Raw genomic sequence first — 20,249 nt, 5'->3', positions numbered from 1 at the left:
CTTATTCTGGTCTGTTTTTAACACTCATATTTTTGCTGTACTTTCAGTCAGCTGGGTGACTTTAGCTTCAGTCTTCATTTAAAGAGTGGTGAGTGGTGTATGGTAGTTTCCAAGCAACACGCACTGCTATGGTCACACAAACTTGCGTCATGCCTACAAAGACTCCAGAGCGCGACCCATTCTGCGCTCTCTTCCAGCTCCGCTCACAGAGAGCCTCGTGGCAGAAAGGATATTCTCTTTTGATATTCATAATTAATGTATGGTTATGTGGTTTTTCAAATAGGCTTATTGAAGATTCACATAACTGAAAACAGTTTTTGTGGCGTTTGAGATAATCCATCTCACCGGACAATCAGAGTCGCAGAGGTTCGTCCCGTCCAGAACCCCGGTGCAGCATTTTACGAAGAGAGGACGGAACAGCGATTTGCCCTCTGATTTCGGAGCTGGAGAAACGTAGACTTAGAACGGGAAAATGTGTTTCTTGCCGTGACTGACTGAGCGCACTCCAGCTCCATTACGCACATACATTACCGGCCATCTGTTGATGCCTGAAGCTCGGGGAGCTGTTTAAATTTGTTGGTGGGCGATGTGAAGTGATCGGCGCTGGACCAAATGCCTGATCCGTCCATAGGACTGCATGGCACGCTGTTTCTCCGTTATGCGGTAAGATGAGCGCTGACCTGGAGCGCGCTTCGCCCAACACATCAGTGAACTCGGCCGGCGTCGGGAGCCGTGCGCTCTCGACAAATGTCCGAAGGCTCCATAACACACTCAATGTGCTGCTAAGTGACCTGGAGAGAAAGCAATTTATCCACTGTCTAAATGTTTACCACGCTAAACGCAACGTTTACGACCTGGTCCAGACTCTCAAAGTGATTCTGGACACGCCCGCGAAGCGACAGCTGCTGCCCATGCTGCGTCTGGTTATCCCCAGGTCCGACCAGCTCCTCTTTGACCAGTACACGTCCGAGGGGCTCTACCTGAAAACAGACCTGCTGCCCAGCAACGGTAGCGCGGAAAGCTTCGGAGAAGAGGGCGATTCCACTCTGCAGTCGTACATCAGCTCAGTCTGCGAGCAGCCTCTCACGACGACTTGTCCGGAACCGACTGTTTCCATGGCCCCGCTCTTCAGCGAGGGCCTCTCCGGAGAAGTGCGTCAAGTTACCCTGACGCGCTCCAGGAGCCAAGAGGGTCTAGGTTTTAGCATCCGCGGGGGGTCAGAGCACGGCGTGGGGATCTACGTGTCGCTGGTGGAGCCGGGCTCATCGGCCGAGAGGGAAGGACTGAGGGTCGGGGACCAGATAGTAGTAGCGAACGACTCGGTGTTTGACTCTGTTTCTCACACAGAGGCGGTGAAGGTAAGTAGGGATTTACACATGCTCACACGGTTTGAGTAGATGGCTGTGTTTTTGTAGACTGCTGGATGAGGCGGAAGCAGTGAACCATGCTGTCCTGACCTACAGCAGCAGCAGGATGGGACAGTCTCTGTATTCAGGGAGCCCAGAAGGACGCCTCATCCTTTTTTCTAAGTTCTTCAGCACCGATGAGCTTCACTCTTGTCTTCCTGCTCTACAGTAAAGACTCCTTCTGCTTCCGTTTTAAAAACAGAAAACAACAAACTTTGCAGTAATGCTGCTGATGATTTTAATAGGGTTACATTTTGTAAACTCTTTCTTGATGAGTCATGAAATATATTTTGTCCACTTAAATAACTATCAAAAAATGGCTAAACCAATTTCAAAACTGACTAGAACAATGTTTTATGGCATACGAGGCAGTCATGCTTTAATGTATTAATTTTTGGTTTATTTTTATGCAAAATCTGACTAGTTTGTTTAAAACCATGGAACGCTGATAGTTATTCATCATTAACAACACATCTGTCTTTCTTTGTATGCTAATAATTACGGTAAGCCTAATCCTTTGAGAATCTAAGAAGTTTGGTATAAGAGGTGATAAGCTCCAAAGTTTCAAACTATTCTCTACACATTGGTTTCGAATAATCAGCCTTTACTTCCAGTTGCTGCTTCTTGTGTTAAAAAGCATCTGGCTGATATTAAATATTCACTGTAAAACATTTAGTTGCGTCACTCTATCTTCTACTCTTTGAGTCAAATAAATTGAAAGAGTTTTAGATTTTGAACACAAATGTGTAAGTTTGTGAAAGATAAGCTTATGTTTTACTTATTTTGTCAAACCTCCCAAGAGTTGAATAAACTGAAGTTTTTAGGTTAGCACTTAAAAAATGAAAGAAGAGAAAAACTGGAAGTGGGAACTAGGGAACTAGTGGGAACTAGTTCCCACTGTGTTTTTATATCCTGTGTTGCACCATGAGTGAGATGGAAGTGTGTTAGATTGATCTGACTCGTGTTAAGACAAATATTAATTTCAATGCAACTGACACTTTGCAAAGCTTGAGGATAATTGTTCTGTTCACACTAAATGTTTCAGAGTAAAATTCATTGTGATGTCTAATAAAATTCAATATCAGATCAGAAATTTTGTTCATGCAATTTAAAACAAGAATCACTCTAAAGTAAAATAACTAGTTATTTTTACTTGATATTGTGAGTGAAAATAACAGCGAAGTGTGGCTCTCTAACTAGGTGAAGGAAGTTTTTTTCCTGTATAATTTGAAATAATTATATGGCTTAAATTGCAGCATTAAGTTAAAACACACAATTCAAGATTAATAAACTTAAAAAAGCAATGCTTAGATAACTTGTCTCTTGTCAAATTAACTTCATGAAGTTTAATTTCTGCGTTTAAACCAATACAATCTTCTTATTGACTTAAACTGGAGCAGACAGACTTTTATCTTCATGGAAGACCTGTCAAGACTGAGTTGCAAAAATAATGAGCCAAACCTGTGCATCTGTCTGCAGTATGGAGTGCCATCTCCCCATTAAGGAGGGAGACACAGACTGGGTAGCTACAACCGCAGCAATGCCTTAACGCATCTGAACTCCACTTCAAGTTAAGCCACCTTCATGGTTGTTGCAGGGAAAGTCTTGTATTAGAGATTTCCTGGATCACTTGTTCAACTAATTTAAACAAGATGCACTACTTCATTCATGTAATAACAGAATGGGTTGGCGGGGGGGATTCTCAGTTCAGATTTGTTTGTGTTTTCCTGTGCTAGTTGTGGAGAAAGTACTCAAACAATGTACTTAAGTAAAAGTAGAGAGTACTGGCTTTTAGAAGAACTTAAAGAATTTAAATAAATGCACTTGCTGGATATATAGCCAATATCATTAAGCATCTACCTATCATATTTAATTTAATTTATCAGCAATGTACCATGTTAATGAACAATGCTGCAGATAAAGCATGTTTTTTATTCCATTTACTCTCTGTGACAGTTTAGATTTAGATTTGTGATTCTGTGCATCAGATTTTCAGGGATGACTTGCGTCGCTCTAGCAGTACTTAACACTCATTTTTAACAACTTAGTATATTTATGAAAAGTTTGTGTATTTCAGTAACTCAGCTCACTAGTTAAACACATCACACAGATTGATTCTCCACAAATTGTTTTCAAGATTTTATTTGTTAATGAGGATGATTTGTTGCTTACATCTCATGAAAAACGTGACATTTCTGATTATATTACAGACCAATAAAGAAAACCTTAATCCAGAAATGTGGGTCCCGTGAAAGATATATTTAATATCTGCCTAAGTTGTTTTCAAAATCTGACAAATGAGCCTCATCGGAACCCATATATTAATTTATTGAATATAACTGTAAATGTTTATATGAGATAAAGGTTATTCACATCTAATAACCTTTATAAATTTAGAATTTCTTCTAAATTTTATGAAAGAAGATGTCACAAAATACAAATATGCTTTCCTAATTGTGTGACTGTGCAAACTATATGGTACAAATGCCCGACTTAATATTTTGCATATCTTGATCTGTCTGTTGTACTAAAACTACAAAGTACAGATGAGGGAAAAAACATCCGATTAAAACAAAACTGAATAAATGATGACATTTGTGTGGTTTAGTGTGATGGAGGACCAACCTTGTTGGAAGAGACTTCACAAAAGGCTCAGTCAAAGGTCTCAAGAAGAAAAATAAATATGTTACTGTGCTGTCGTCTGGCTAGTTATAAATAGCCATGATGAATCCCTGCTCTGTTGTCCCAGACATTCATGTATTTTGTGTGTGTCTTTGAAGCAGCTGTCTTTGGAAATATTTTGTGACCTTGCAAGGTTTTCTCGTTTAAACACCATCAGTGTATAGAGATCTCTGCACAGACACACTTTTTCTGCATCCTCCATGGTTCAGGCCTTGGGGAAAGCTTAGTTAAGAGGAAATAAGAGCTTTTTTTTACCTGCAATCAACCCAGCATGATGGAAATAGCCTGAGTGGCTTCTTTTATCTGACAGCACAGAAGATGTGTTGCAGCTTTTTTTCTACATCCCATTGGGCAAATAGGACATTCTCTATGTTTGTTTCAAGTAGTGGAGGCAGGCAGTGATCTCACTTTGCTATCTGCAAATAAATATAGGAAACTCGCTAGCCTAACATAAATACTGGCATTGGTGATTAAATTCCTTTTGTATTATAACCTAAAAGTCTAACATATTTCATTAACCGCGTATGTTATGAAGCAACACAATTTAATACATAATTATGAGATGGGATACAAACGATAGTATCTTGTATAATGGTTTCAGAAGATGTTTTTATTATTTTTGGGGCTTATAATATATATATATATATATATATATAATATATATATATATATATATATATATATATATAGATATATAGATATAGAGAATATATATATATATATATATATATATATATATATATATATATATAGATCTATCTATATCTATATATATATCTATATAATAACAACAGAGCAGACCCACCAAGGCTGGAGACTGAACAATACTGGAAAGGCATATGGGAAAGGGAGGCGTCCCACAACTACAATGCACAGTGGCTGATCTCTGTACGAGAGGACCACAGCAACCTCCCTGAGCAAGCCCCGGTAACCATCACTGTGACAGATGTTCAAGAAAGACTCTCAGGCATGAAAAACTGGACAGCACCAGGGCCTGACATGATCCATGCCTACTGGCTAAAGAAACTCACTGCTCTCCATGAGCGACTGGCAGCCCAAATGAACCAGCTGCTACAAAGTGGGACTCATCCTGAATGGTTAACTGAAGGGCGGACAATCCTAATCCAGAAGGATCCATCAAAGGGTCCAGTCCCACCCAACTACCGACCAATAACCTGTCTCTCCACAACCTGGAAGCTCATGTCAGGCATCATAGCGGCCAAGATAAGCAAACACATGGCACAGAAGGGTATCGGTGTAAATACCAGAGGAGCCAAACACCAACTCCTCGTAGACCGCACAGTTGCCCGAGACTGCAAAACCCGACACACCAACCTGTGCATGGCTTGGATCGATTACAAGAAAGCCTATGACTCAATGCCGCATACTTGGATCATTGAATGCTTAGAGATGTATAACATCAACAGGATTCTGAGAGCCTTCATTGCAAACTCGATGAAGCTGTGGAAAACCACCCTTGAAGCCAACTGCAAACCACTTGCACAAGTGTCCATCAAATGTGGCATATACCAAGGAGATGCTCTGTCCCCGCTACTGTTCTGCATAGGCCTGAACCCCCTCAGCCAAATAATCAACAAGACTGGCTACGGATACCGACTCAAAAATGGGGCCAACATCAGTCACCTCCTCTACATGGATGACATCAAGCTGTATGCCAAGAGTGAGCGAGACATCGACTCACTGATCCACACCACCAGGATCTACAGCACTGACATTGGGATGTCATTCGGACTAGAGAAGTGTGGTCGGCTGATCACAAAGAGGGGGAAGGTGATCCGCACAGAAGGAGTCTCACTCCCACAAGGAACAATAGCAGACATAGAGGACAGTTACAAGTACCTAGGTATACCACAAGCAAATGGCAACCTCGATGAGGCCACAAGGAAAGGAGCCACAGCTAAATACCTCCAACGAATAAGGCAAGTCCTGAGAAGCCAGCTCAATGGCAAGAACAAAATCCGTGCGATAAACAGCTATGCCCTGCCAGTAATCAGATACCCTGCTGGAATAATTAGCTGGCCAAATGAGGAGATAAAAGCCACAGATATTAAGACTAGAAAGCTACTAACCATGCATGGAGGGTTCCACCCCAAATCCAGCACCCTGAGACTGTACACGAGCCGCAAGGAAGGAGGCAGAGGACTAGTGAGTGTGAGAACCACTGTCCAGGACGAAACAACTAAGATCCATAAATACATCAGGGACAAAGCCTCAACAGACAATGTGCTCAGTGAATGTCTTAGACAACAGGGAACGGAGGCTGAGGTGCCAGAGATACCATCATGGGAGGACAAGCCACTACATGGGATGTACCACCAGCAAATAACCCAAGTGGCTGATATCAGTAAATCTTACCAATGGCTGGAAAAAGCTGGACTCAAAGACAGCACAGAGGCCCTCATCCTGGCCGCCCAGGAACAGGCCCTAAACACCAGAGCAATAGAGGCCAGATCTACCACACCAGACAAGACCCAAGGTGTAGGTTGTGCAAGGAGGCCCCTGAGACAGTCCAGCACATAACAGCAGGGTGCAAGATACTGGCAGGGAACGCGTACATGGAGCGACATAACCAAGTGGCAGGCATAGTGTACAGAAACATCTGTGCAGAATATGGACTGGAAACCCCGAGATCAAAGTGGGAAACACCCCCAAAGGTGGTGGAGAACGCCAGAGCTAAGATCCTGTGGGACTTCCAGATCCAGACAGACAAAATGGTAATGGCGAACCAACCAGACATTGTCGTAGTGGATAAACATCAGAGGAAAGCCGTTGTGGTTGATGTAGCAATACCAAGTGATTGCAACATCAGGAAAAAGGAGCACGAGAAACTGGAGAAATACCAGGGCCTCAGGGAAGAACTGGAGAGGGCCTGGAAGGTGAAGACCACAGTGGTGCCTGTGGTCATCGGGGCCCTCGGGGCAGTAACCCCCAAACTGGAGCAGTGGCTACAACAGATCCCAGGAACAACATCAGACATCTCAGTCCAGAAATGTGCAGTCCTTGGCACAGCCAAGATACTGCGCAGAACCCTCAAGCTCCCAGGCCTCTGGTAGAGGACCCGAGCTCAGAGGATAAGAACCACCCGCGGTGGGTGAGAAGGTAATTTTTTTTTTTTTTATATATATATATATATATATATATATATATATATATATATATATATATATATATATATATATATATATATATATATACAATTAATGAAGGTCTTCATTACGTGTGTGAAAACATTTTAAATGTATTGAATTGTTTACTTAGACTGGCTTACCTCAGTTCTTTCATTATAAGGGTTCTGGGAGAGACCAAATATAGAGGGGGAGCAAAGCACTGTGACTTAGAATTTACTATTGGATTGATATTTATAAGAGTATTTTTAGAAATGAAATGATTGCTATGAAATGAAGTGTTTAATATTATGTGAAGATGTATTGTCTTGTTTGTGTATATGTATTTTGTTTTATCCTGCTTTTTGGGGGCTGTGAATTGGTGCAGCCAGGGACTACAGCCAGGGACAGGTTGCCCACATGTGGGTGTGGCTGCTGTGGGAATGCATTTTCCCCCTTTGTATGCAGGATTGTTTGTTTAAATGTTGGTGATTAAACACCTGGTTGGTCTGCACTACATCTCTCTGCCTCAAGACTCCTCTTTTAAAGCCTGCCGCTAAGGGTCATTCTAACAAGTGGTGTCAGAAGTGGGATCAAAGTCGCAAAGTGGAGCTGAGGATGACAAAAGAGAGAGAAAGGAGGAAGCAAGACCAACAGGTGCAGTCTGATGAGGGAGCGATGGCATCTGCTGATCCGGAGGGCGTGGCATCCAGCACCTGTGAGAAGATTGATGAGCTTTCAGATTTGGTGAAATCGCTCATTCAGTCTCAGTCAGTAAGAGACCAACAGATGGCGAAAGAGGCTTCTCGTCAAGAGCAAAGATGGATGTCTGTGCAGCACCAGTTTCACCAAATTCAGCAACAAGTGGATGTTCTGCGGCACGACGCTGAAGGCGAGGAGACACAGCCAGGAGCGCTGCAACCTCAAGAGGACATAGTTGATCCTGACGAAGGGACAAGTCAGGCATCTTGGTCAGTCGGATCAGAGAGGGACATCAGCATGCACAGAGAACCTAAGCTACATCCTTTGCTACCTGATGACGACATTGAAAATTTTTTGACCACTTTTGAAAGAATGGCCCGAGTTTGTCGATGGCCGCAGGAGGAATGGGCTATCTGGCTAATTCCGCTACCTATCGTCGACGTTTTCATTCTTTGGACATTTTTCCGGGAGAGACTCCACAAGAACTGTATGTGCGCCTCAAAGAAATATTTTTTCAAGTGGATTAAACCACATAAGGCAACTGTAAAGGACATTTCAGAGACAATGATCCTGGAGCAGTTCCTGTGGATGGTCAACCCTGAACTGGAGGTGTGGCTTCGGGAGCATGATCCAAAGACAGCGGAGAAAGCAGCACAACTGGCGGAGGTCTTCATGGCAGCTCGACGGGGGACAAGGCATAATACTGTTGGCAGAGACTCCAGTTTTGCCCACAGAAATAAGTCTTTTTGAAATGAACAAGGTGGCGATCAGGTGGAGAACAGGACATTTTCTAGGGGTAGGCAACCTTCCTCTAGTAAGTACAAACCTGATTCTACAAAGAACGCCCCTTTTCGTTCTGGCAAGCGTGACTTAAGATGTTATTTATGTAATGGACTGGGCCACACTTAGTATTTCTGCCCCCTCACTAATCATTCTAAGCCATCCATGTTTTGTACGGTTCCCAGACCTACTGCATGTGTTTTTCATGATGTTGCTTGTACTACACCTGTTTTGATTAATGGGAAACGAGAGACAGCTTTGCTAGATACAGGTGGGTTTCAGACTGTGGTTTTGTCTTCCTTAGTACCTAGAGAAAGGTGGACTGAGGATAAATGTCACATAAGCTGCATACATGGGGACAAACATGAATATCCAATGGCTGACATATATCTAACTGTGGGAGGACATAAATTTTTTCTATCAGTAGCTCTTGCAGCAACACTACCTTATGCTGTTATTCTGGGTAATGATGTTCCCATTATCACAGACCTTCTTCAGCAGACTGACAACTTTTCCCCACCAGACATAACTAGGCCTCTTGCAGCCCAAACCATACAGTACCCATGTAAAATGACATCTGGGGGGCACAATATGCTCACTACAAGAGCTCAAAGTTCTCCAAACACCTTGAGTGAGTTACCGTTTTTTGATGAAGTATGGGAAATGGGTCCAGTTAAACCTTATAAAACCAAGGCTGAAAAAAGGAGGGATAAAATAAGAGGTTCTGCTAAGCAAACAGAGGACACTGTTAAACCATTTCAGCTGTTGGATGTTGATCTTCCAGCTAATGTGGGTGAGCTTCAGAGACAGGATCCAACTTTAAAAGGTTGGTTTCAGAAAGTTATGGAGGTAGATGGGAACAGGCATTCCACTACAGGATTTCTGGATGAAGCTACTTATGTAGTTAAAAAGGGAATTTTGTATCAGCGTAAAGGGGATGTAGAGTCTTTAGCATTACCACAATAGTTCAGAGAGAGAGTAATGGATCTGGGACACACAGTTCCGTGGGCTGGACATATGGGATTTCACAAAACATTGTGTAGAATTTCCAGAAGATTTGTGTGGCCTGGAATGTATATTCAGATATCTAACTTTTGTAAGTCCTGTGTTAAATGTCAACTCACTTCTGGAAAGAAGATCTCTCAGGCCCAACTTCAACCCCTACCAATTATTGGTACTCCTTTTGAGAGAATAGGGATGGATGTAGTTGGTCCTCTAGAGAGAAGCTCAGGAGGCAACAAATATATCTTGGTTATATGTGATTATGCAACTCGGTATCCTGAAGTTTTTCCCCTGAGATGTGTGAAGGCCAGAAATGTTGCTAACTGTCTGATACAACTGTTCTCCAGAGTAGGGATACCGAAAGAAGTTTTGACAGACTGTGGAACAAACTTCATGTCTAAGCTGTTAAAACAAGTCTACAAGTTATTAGGAGTAAAAGGGATTAAGACCACCCCCTATCATCCACAGACCGATGGGCTTGTTGAAAGGTACAACCAGACTTTAAAGAACATGCTGCGTAAATTTGTTTCCACTACAGGAGCAGATTGGAACCAGTGGTTGCCCTATTTGCTGTTTGCCTATAGAGAGGTCCCACAGGCTTCGACTGGATTTTCTCCATTTGAGCTGCTCTATGGACGTCAAGTTGGAGGACCACTGGACCTCCTGAAGGACTACTGGGAACATCCTGAATCAGCGGAGGACAACATCGTGGCATATGTGGTCAAGATGCGACAGAGATTGAAGGAAATGACAGCTTGGGTGCAGGAGAACATGAAGACAGCACAACAAAACCAGAAAAGATGGTACAACCGGAAGTCGACAGAGAGGGTCCTGAAACCAGGCCAGCAGGTTCTACTGCTGCTACCAACCTTAGATAACAAGTTGCTTGCTAAGTGGCATGGCCCATATGAAGTGACACGGCAAGTGGGTAAGGTCACATATGAACTGTTTATGCCTGACAGAGTGAAAAAACATCAGACATTTCATGTGAATTTGCTGAAGGAATTCCAGGTGCATCAGACACCAGTGCAGCAGCTCTTGATTTGTAACATTCAAGATGAGGAGGTGAAAGAGAAGTTTTTGCCCTAAAGTGAAACACAGTTTAGGGCAATTGATCTTTCTCATCTGTTAGTCCCCCAACAGGAGGAAGTTGCAGCTCTGTTGGATCCTACACTCTTTTCAGAGGCACCAGGTTTCACTGACCTGGTACAACATGAGATCTGTCTCAAGAAAGATGCTCCAGCAGAAAAGCTACAGGATCCCAGAGCGGTTGGTACCGGACTTGAAGAAAAAGATCAACTTTATGTTGGAACTGGGCATCATTGAAATTTCAACCAGTGAATGGTGTAGCCCTGTGGTTCTGGTTCCTAAAAAAGATGGCTCACTGAGATTTTGTATTGATTTTCGTTATCTGAATTCTTTGTCTCAGTTTGATGCATATCCTATGCCCAGAATAGATGACCTGTTGGAAAGAGTTGGAGGAGCCAGACACATTACTACTCTGGACTTAAGTAAAGGATACTGGCAGGTGGCACTGGCACCAGAGGCTCGCAAGCTGACAGCATTTAGAACACCATTTGGTATGTATCATTTTAAAGTGATTCCATTTGGCCTGCAGAGGGCTCCTGCCACCTTTCAAAGACTTATGGATCATGTTTTGAGGGATGTGTCTAGTTTTTCAGCAGCTTACTTGGATGATGTGGTTGTGTTCAGTCAAACCTGGAAATACCACATGTCCCATTTAAAAAAAGTGTTAGCATGCATTAGAGCAGGTGGAATGACTATTAACCCCCAGAAATGTACCATTGCCCAGAGAGAGGTGGCCTATTTAGGGTACATCATTGGTTTTGGCAAAATTAGACCACAGGTGGGGAAAGTGGATGCAGTTCATAAGTTTCCTGTACCTACAACAAAGAAGAAATTGAGGAGCTTTTTGGGCCTGGTTGGATGGTACAGAAAATTTATTCCTCAGTTTGCAGAGCGCTCAGCTGTGTTAAACAACTTGACAAAGGGGAAGGCCCCGAATAAGATCCAATGGACTGAGGAATGTAGCAAGCTTTTTGAAGATCTTAAGAAGGCAATCTGCACAGACTCTGTTTTACACACCCCTGATTTTGAGAAGTCCTTTACACTGCAAACAGATGCTTCTGGGGTGGGACTGGGAGCAGTTTTGTTACAGGAATTCGATGGAGATATGAAGCCGGTGGTGTTTCTGAGCCGCAAGTTGCTGGACAGAGAAACCAGGTATTCAACAGTGGAGAAAGAATGTCTAGCAATGAAGTGGTCCATCGAGTCACTGAGATACTACCTTCTGGGACAACATTTCTTTCTGGAAACGGACCACAGGGCCCTCCAGTGGTTACATCGGATGAAAGATGCAAATGCACGGATTGCTGGGTGGTACCTAGCTCTGCAACCATATAACTTCACAGTACAGTATAAAGCTGGAAAAACCAACATTGCAGCTGATTGTTTGTCCAGAATCCCTGAAAATTGAGCTACTGTGAGCTTATGGAGAGGGGGGAGGAAATGTAATGAAGGTCTTCATTACGTGTGTGAAAACATTTTAAATGTATTGAATTGTTTACTTAGACTGGCTTACCTCAGTTCTTTCATTATAAGGGTTCTGGGAGAGACCCAAATAGAGGGAGAGCAAAGCACTGTGACTTTTAGAATTTACTATTGGATTGATATTTATAAGAGTATTTTTAGAAATGAAATGATTGCTATGAAATGAAGTGTTTAATATTATGTGAAGATGTATTGTCTTTTGTGTATATGTATTTTGTTTTATCCTGCTTTTTGGGGGCTGTGAATTGGTGCAGCCAGGGACTACAAAAGCCGACAGGTTGCCCACATGTGGGTGTGGCTGCTGCGGGAATGCATTTTCCCCCTTTGTATGCAGGATTGTTTGTTTAAATGTTGTGATTAAACACCTGGTTGGTCTGCACTACATCTCTCTGCCTCAAGACTCCTCTTTTAAAGCCTGCCGCTAAGGATCATTCTAACACACACACACACACACACACACACACACACACACACACACACACATATATATATATATATATATATATATAATTAATCAGCATTATTTCATTAATGTCCAGCCCTAGGGTTATGTCTGTTTTTGGACTACCTTTTTCCTCTTCTTCTGTTCATTGTTTGGTCATTTTTGAGAAATTACTTTTCTTTCATAGGGCAGAATGTCTCATTCTGCCCTATGAGATATTAGGGCAGAAAAAGTAATATAAACTAAAACTGTCAACTCATGATAATCAATAAACAACATTTCAAAAAATACCCGGGATACAGTAGCAATTTGACAAACTAAAATTAAAATTGTATTTACACAGAACTATTTGCTAAAAAGCATGCAGAAAATGATCAGTTAGAGAATGGTGTATCCCTCAGAGAAAACACTAACCTCAGATGTCTTGCAATATCTAACAATTAGATATTGTTGAATATTGTATTTAGATATTGTTCATATGTTGCAGAAGCTAATTAAATATAAAATTAAAACTTTGAAACAATGGTGATTTCTAACATTTTTCTGCATATTAATAACGTCCAAAAATTAACTCTGGAAACTTTAGCAACATTTTGTATACATTTAGTACTGCCTTTATTCATATAATTTAATTTAAATGTTGCTTTCTCACTTTGACTGTTTTTGTGTCATTTTGACAGTTATAAAATTAAAACTCTTAAAAACATGAATGTCACCCATTTAAAAATAGTTTAGAAAATTGTTGCAAAGTTAAAATATATAGAACATAAAGTCTTAAAACTACACTTATAGAAAGGGACCAAAACTGACAAGGGTGAAAATGAGCCAGTCAGAAACACAGCTCAGGTTGAGCAGATTGAAGACAAAATTAAATGTTTGAGGCTGAGATGGTTTGGACATGTGAAGAGAAGAGATAGTGGACATGTTTCAGAAAAGATGTTAAAGGCAGAGCTGGCAGGGGCAAGTGAGAGAAAAAGTAAACAGAATAGTAATGGAGGTAAAGGTAAACTCAAACAGATTGACAAAACAATTGATGTTTTTTAAAAATATTTTTTTAGGAAGGAATTGCACAGCTTTAAATACATGCAAATCTATTCCAGATCATTTGTGAGCTAAACTTCATAAATACCCTTTTTTTGGTTTCTTTGGTGTTTTTTTTTTGTTGTTTTTTTTTGTTTTACCTTGACTTACCATCACTTCAACATTCCCCTGACTCTATCCTGTCTACTTCAGGCTCATGCTGTCTCTTCTTCACCACTCTTCTCCAGTCTTCCATATTTCCCTGATGACAGTGTGTGTACACTTTTCAGAGACTTGGACAGAATACTAAACAAGGAGACTTTCCACAGAGGAATGTGTATGAACAGAATCCACCTGGTCACATTGATTTCAAGACTAAATAAATATTCAGCCATGTTTGCTTTGCAGAGGGAACATTGATCAGCACATATTCACTTCTGGGAAAGATTTGAATAAGGAGAGAAGAAGATTTGTGAATGCTGTGTCTCCTAGAAAAGCTAACTGAGGAAAGGAGAAACAAACAAACATCTAGAAGTATACAGAAAAGTAGAAATGTAGAGTTAAAAACTATTTTTACACAGAGCACAATGTGCACAATCTGCTCTATTTTTGTATAACAAATACATCTCTTTTTAGCTTTTGCCCAAACTTGAAAAAGGCTTTTTTCCTCCAAAGAGATGCAGGAAAGCGATGCATTAATTTTCAAACAGACTTGTTCACCTGGCTGGTCCAGATAGACGCAGTAATGGATTGGTGTGGATGGCCACCACATCCCAACACGGCTGTGATGTCAGAAAGGAGGTGGTGGAGTCATTTTTTGGGCCGGAATCATTAAGAGAGAGAGACAAAGAGAGAGAGAGAGAGAGAGAGAGCTGGTCTGGCTCTTCAGAGTCCCTGAAGGTATAAAAATGACCTCAGCAAAGTATATGGACTTTTTGACTGATCACTTTCATTCATGTTTCAAAAAGAAGAGTTGTACATTCAGTAGCAAAATTATCTTCATGCATCACGATGCACCATCTCATGCTGCAAGGAATACCACTGGAGAGAAATGTTGAGAGCACAAATGTATGTCCTTTGAAAGTTGTTTGGCTCTTTTCGACTACGCTCTTCTTTTTTTGATAATGTAGAAAGCGATGCAGACTCACCTCACTGTCTATATATATTTATAAATACAGCCAACAGCAACTCAGTGTGGCATTGTCTAAAATTACACCAGTCAACCCCAATATGACAAACAACAAATCTCGTGTAAAGTTAGCCTTCCTGTGTTTACTCAGTAAATTACACTACGTCATTAACCCTGCATATATTGTGCAGGTGAAAAAATGATAATCTCATAGGGGGGGGGGAATATTACAAAAGATACAATTATTTTTTTAAGTAATTATTTTGACATATCACAAACGGCAGTTTTTTTTAAATTAATAGTAAAATCACAACATATTTACACCAATATGTTCAACTAATCGAGGATTCCTTTAAAAACTCTTTCTGGCTGCTGTTGAGGTTATGAAGGCAGGCTTGTCAGCCAACACTGCTATAAGTTATTTAACAGCCATGCTTAATGATTGTTGTCATACCACAATAATCCTGAGTTAGTCATCACATTCTTTTGCATAGAGGCAATTTTGTTAATGTTTCAGGGATTTTGTCCTCATTAAATTAATCACTGCAGGTTTGATGAAAGGCAGGACGCTATCTTTCAGATTGGAGACATGGAAAGGTTTTATAAAACTAAACGGCAGGAGCAGAAATGGGATTATTGAAATGACTTTAAGTGTTATTTAAAATAATAAGGATGTTTCCCAGTGCCAAAATATTTCCTAAGCAACAAGAAATAAAACTGCAAGGCTTTTTACTGCTGTTCCCAAAGCCTTAGAAATTGTTTTATAACACTTTTCAGGCTGTTAAATGTCTATGACTCTGCTTCTCATCTGTTACCGAACTTCTTTAAATTAAGACATGATGTGTTTAGTTAATTAAAGTAACTTCTTTGGTCTTATTCTGCATTTCGACATTTCAGTGAGCCTGTGTGCACGTGAGTGTGTATGGGATGTAGGATAGATAGTATGTGTGTATTTTTTTAGAGAATAAAAGATTGTACACTAAAAGCCAAATGATACCACTTCGACTTGTTCAAGCCCTTAACAAGAAAAAAAACTGCTTTTCAGCAAATTATGCCACAACGGATGTAGGAGGGTATTACATTATTACATTTTTTGAGTGGGACAAATTATCCTTTACTGTCAGTTTGATAAATCAGTTGTGTTTAATATTATGAACAAACCTTGCTGAGTGCCTGGCTTCCTTGGCTGTGTTCCCTATCAAACTCTGCTGTTGGAAGATACTGTTGTCAAGTGTCCTTGAATATAGCCCACCATTTTATAAAGCACATATTTCAGATAAAAAGCAGAAGTATGTGGGAGAGGCCAATGGGAATCTGCTCCTTGATGATTTCTGTAGTCACACTGGACCACAGAGGAGAAAAGCTGTAACACTGCTGCATGGTCTGTGTGTTCATGGAATTTGGTTTCACGCTCCTCCTTATTCTGATGTCTCTTCAGGGATTCACTACATGTTTAGAGCACACTGGTTAAATTCTTGTTGTCAGTTCTGAAAAGTGCCTGAGGCTGGAAATCATATCACTGTTTGTTAGTGTGCCTCTATGTTACAGCAGGAAACCGTTCAGAGCTATTTCTGTTTAACCTGGTAGAAATCTATATTCTGTCTGCTCAGCAGCTTTAACATTTGTGCTGGTGGTGACACTTCTGACTTGAGTGGTTTAAGTGTGAAGGTGATTTAAAAAACAGCATCAATGTGTTTTAAAAAATACTCATAACACTCCATTTTGTTAAGCTCTGAACATTTTTCCAAAACACTTATTAAATATTAATCAGTAATCACTTCCATTAATATCAATGACAGTTTTTCCATCTTGTTTTTAAAGATGCCTCCTAAGCGTCAGTTGAACAAATGAACAATAACTGACTTCAACACTGAAGTGCTGCAGTAAGTAAAATAAAGAAGGGGGTTCTGAGGGTCGCTTTGGGCGGAGACTGTTGTCCTTGATGTAGTTGTCCTCAAAAAGAAGTTTAGAGTTCAATTCCCTTTCTCAGACCATTTGTTGTGTATCTTTCCCTGCACTCTCCTCCTTGTTTACTGTTTAATGGAGGCTACTAAAGCATAAAGAAAAAAAAATCTTAAAAAAAAAAAAGAGAAGGCAAAGTCAAGAATAATCACATTTATTCTTGTTTTTTTACATTTATTTTACCATTGAAATTTGAAAACAAATACTGAAACTTTTGTACACTCATTGAGAAACTAGATTATGCATTTTGGATTCTTTCTTATAGATAAAAACAGACAATTACAGATAAAAAAAAAGCAACCTCCCTCAGTAAGTATGAAAAACGGTAATGGAAAAGAAAGCAGCTGGCAGTGGACATTTGAGTTGACAGTCAATTTAACTCAATAAACCCTTAAACAACAGACACGCCATCAGCACAAAGTACCATAACAATGATCTGTGGAACTTTTAGGGTTTTATCAGAAAACAGGGTGGATGTAGATATTCCAGCATTTTGCTTTGAATTGTAAGAGGGATATTCAGTGTTATAAACTAGTTTTAATGTACTCTGCATTTATTAGCGGGAATAATGTTACATATTTAATTTGGATTAATGGCCAGAAATTGCACAGGGAGTGATCAGTCTCAGGTCACGCTTCCCATCTCTGTATGCAACTAAAACACCACTCCAGTAGAATACAATAGATATATCCTTCATCCTTCCACAATGGAGAAATTTCTGTGCAACAGTAAATGTCTGGAATACTCAATCTGCTACAGTAAGAGTCTTCAAATCCAGACCTTGAGGGTTGGCGTGCTGTAACATTTAGGCCTGGTTTTCACAAATGTACAGCAGAGTAAAACAAAGATAATTACAATACTTTACATTTGAGAAAAGATTTTTATTTGCTTTGTGAACATTGCCATATTTCCAACATGGCAATTTTTCATCGTACCTATATTTTGTAAAAAAAAAAAAAAAACATTATGATGTACACTGTGTGCATAGATACAAAAGTTGTAGTTTTGAGAATTCATTTTATTGTTAAACAACTCCAATGCTCTCCATCAGTCCAAAATGTTAATAACCTCTCAAACCTGAATATTTAAGAAAGTAAAAGTGAGATTTTGGCTTGCTTAGGACAATATCTGTGTGCATGATTACTGAACAACTATTTTTGTGCAGAATTATTTTGCAACTAAATTAAAACTGAACATTTCTTCCATCTCATATTTTCATTATCTCAGGTCTTTTAACATCTGCAGTAGGATGCTATTCATGTTCTCTCAGTCATCAGTGGCTAGTTCCATCTTTAATGCAGTGGTGATGCAATGAAGGTGAAAAACTTTTACAGACTTAACAAACTAAGAAAGGCTGAGTCAGTTGTGGGCATTGAGCTGGCTCCACTGGAAGAGGTGATGAGAGACAGAGTGCTGGAGAAGATCAGAGCTGTCAAGGATGATGCATTTCATTTCCTCTACAGTGTGGTGGAGGTGCAGACATGACCAAAGATTACTGCAGCCCAGACGTGCTAAAGAATGCTACAGCAAGTCTTTTCTGCCTGAGACTATAAAACTTATAATACATAAATAGTCTTTAGCGCTGGGCGTTTTAAATCTTGAGTATGTATTTAGTAAAATACTGAGTAATATGTGTGTGCGACCTTAAGACTATCCCTACTTATTGTTATTTGTTATTGTATGTTTATTCGTATTATGTTATTTATGCTTTTGATTTTTATTGTGTACTATGCTGGTACAAACAAAATTTTCCCCCCTTAGGGGATCAATAAAATAATATTATCTTATTATCTTATCACATAGCTTGACTGACCAGTACTCATGTTTACACTTTTGACCTGCATGTTAGCTCACCACCAGTATAAAAATATACCCATCCACTTTTGTCATAGACATAACTCTCTCCCTACCACTCTCTATTCACCTACCCATCCTGTGTTGCAAAAGTCCCGCTGAGTGCTCTTCTTCCACCCACTCCAACCCAGCTCAAGCACTGTGTGGAAGCATATATAGCCTAAATCGCACAAGAGTGTCCCTTCCCTCTGCCAGTTCCAGCACTGATCTTTGACTGTCTCAGGCTACAGATGATGGGCTCACAAAAACACCAGGCCTAAAATAGACAAGTAACTCCTGGAATCTATTGTTGGAATTCAGAGCTGAACAAAGTGAATGGACTTTGCCTGCGGAGGCTTCCTTTGTCATGCAGCACTTTCTCTCTGTCATTTGTTAGACAAGCTCCAGTTACAGATTACCAAAGCTACCTATAGTTTATCTGGGTTGTTTTCTGTTGCCTGGTAGAAGGTAAATGATCTGAATACCTTCCAGTTCATCAGCTTGTCGGTTAGTCGTCTGTTATGGAAATAATGACCTTTGTGCTTTGCTTCACAGAAAATTATCAGATCTACTCTATATTTCTTTGGTCTTACACAGCGCTAGTGTTATCAGTAGGTGCTAAGTGTGCCAACAGTTTTCTTAAACCGCAAGACTCATCTGTTAGGACTGCAGAGTTTATAACCCTGAAAATAGAATAGAAAACCTGAGGTGCCACTGCAAGTACTGCAGCGGAGCATACAGAGTATGCATAAACATACATATGTATATGTAAAATGTTCTGTTCCCTTTATTGGTAGAATTAGTTCTTTAAATCGTAAAGCCACCGCACATATCCGGTAAAGGGGGAGAGGAGATATTTCAGCTCAAGACCCTCTTTAATAGAGCTGAGTGTACTCTACAAGAAATATGGACAACAAATAAAATGAAAGCTATTAACTTTACTCATTACAAACAGCTATTTCAATTGTGTCCAGCAGATGGCAACAAGCAGCCATAGCAACATATATATATATATATATATATTACAAGTAACTCTTTATAAACTATTTATAAACCTTATAAATATATATATATATATATATATATATATATATATATATATATATATATATATATATATATATATATATATATATATATATATATATATATATATATATATCCAGCTGACTGGATAGCTCAATACATAAGGCATCAGTATATCACCCGAGAGGGCAGGGTTCGAATCCAGTCTGGGTCCTTAGGCAAGACCCTTCAAGCTACTGCCTACCTCATACCATGAGAGATACTAAGTTGCATAACATGCCGGCTCAGACGTCGCCCGGCCAAACAAGGTCTGCGTCAGGTGTTGGGGAACCAGAGCACCTTGATGACAAATGGGCTACTGGAACAAGACGGAAATGGGCGAGAGATGAAAATGTGGATCTGTTGGAATGCTACTACTCAAGTAACCCTAGTGAGAGAGGTTACATGCAAAGACTGGGGAAGGAATGGTTACTTCGACATCCCCAGTCAACACTAAGCGCTAAACAACTAGTAGCTCAGTGTTCCAACATCCGCAAACGGCAACTGCTATCACAACTTGAGATTGACGA

General features: G+C 40.2%; 1 protein-coding gene across 1 annotated transcript in view; it reads left to right on the top strand.

Moving 5' to 3' along the window:
• Positions 1-208: 208 nt before the first annotated feature.
• Positions 209-20,249, top strand: part of whrnb (whirlin b) — a 68,938-nt gene continuing 48,897 nt past the window's right edge. The window contains exon 1 of the mRNA XM_055020511.1: positions 209-1,358. Within this exon, the coding sequence (XP_054876486.1) occupies positions 669-1,358 (690 nt within the window). The 5' untranslated portion in view covers positions 209-668. The remainder of the gene's footprint in view (positions 1,359-20,249) is intronic.

This window comes from Poeciliopsis prolifica, unplaced genomic scaffold (assembly GCF_027474105.1).
Source record: "Poeciliopsis prolifica strain line A6 unplaced genomic scaffold, Auburn_PproV2 SCAFFOLD068, whole genome shotgun sequence".
NCBI classification, from domain to species: Eukaryota; Metazoa; Chordata; class Actinopteri; order Cyprinodontiformes; family Poeciliidae; genus Poeciliopsis; species Poeciliopsis prolifica.
This window is presented reverse-complemented; position numbering and strand designations above follow the sequence as displayed.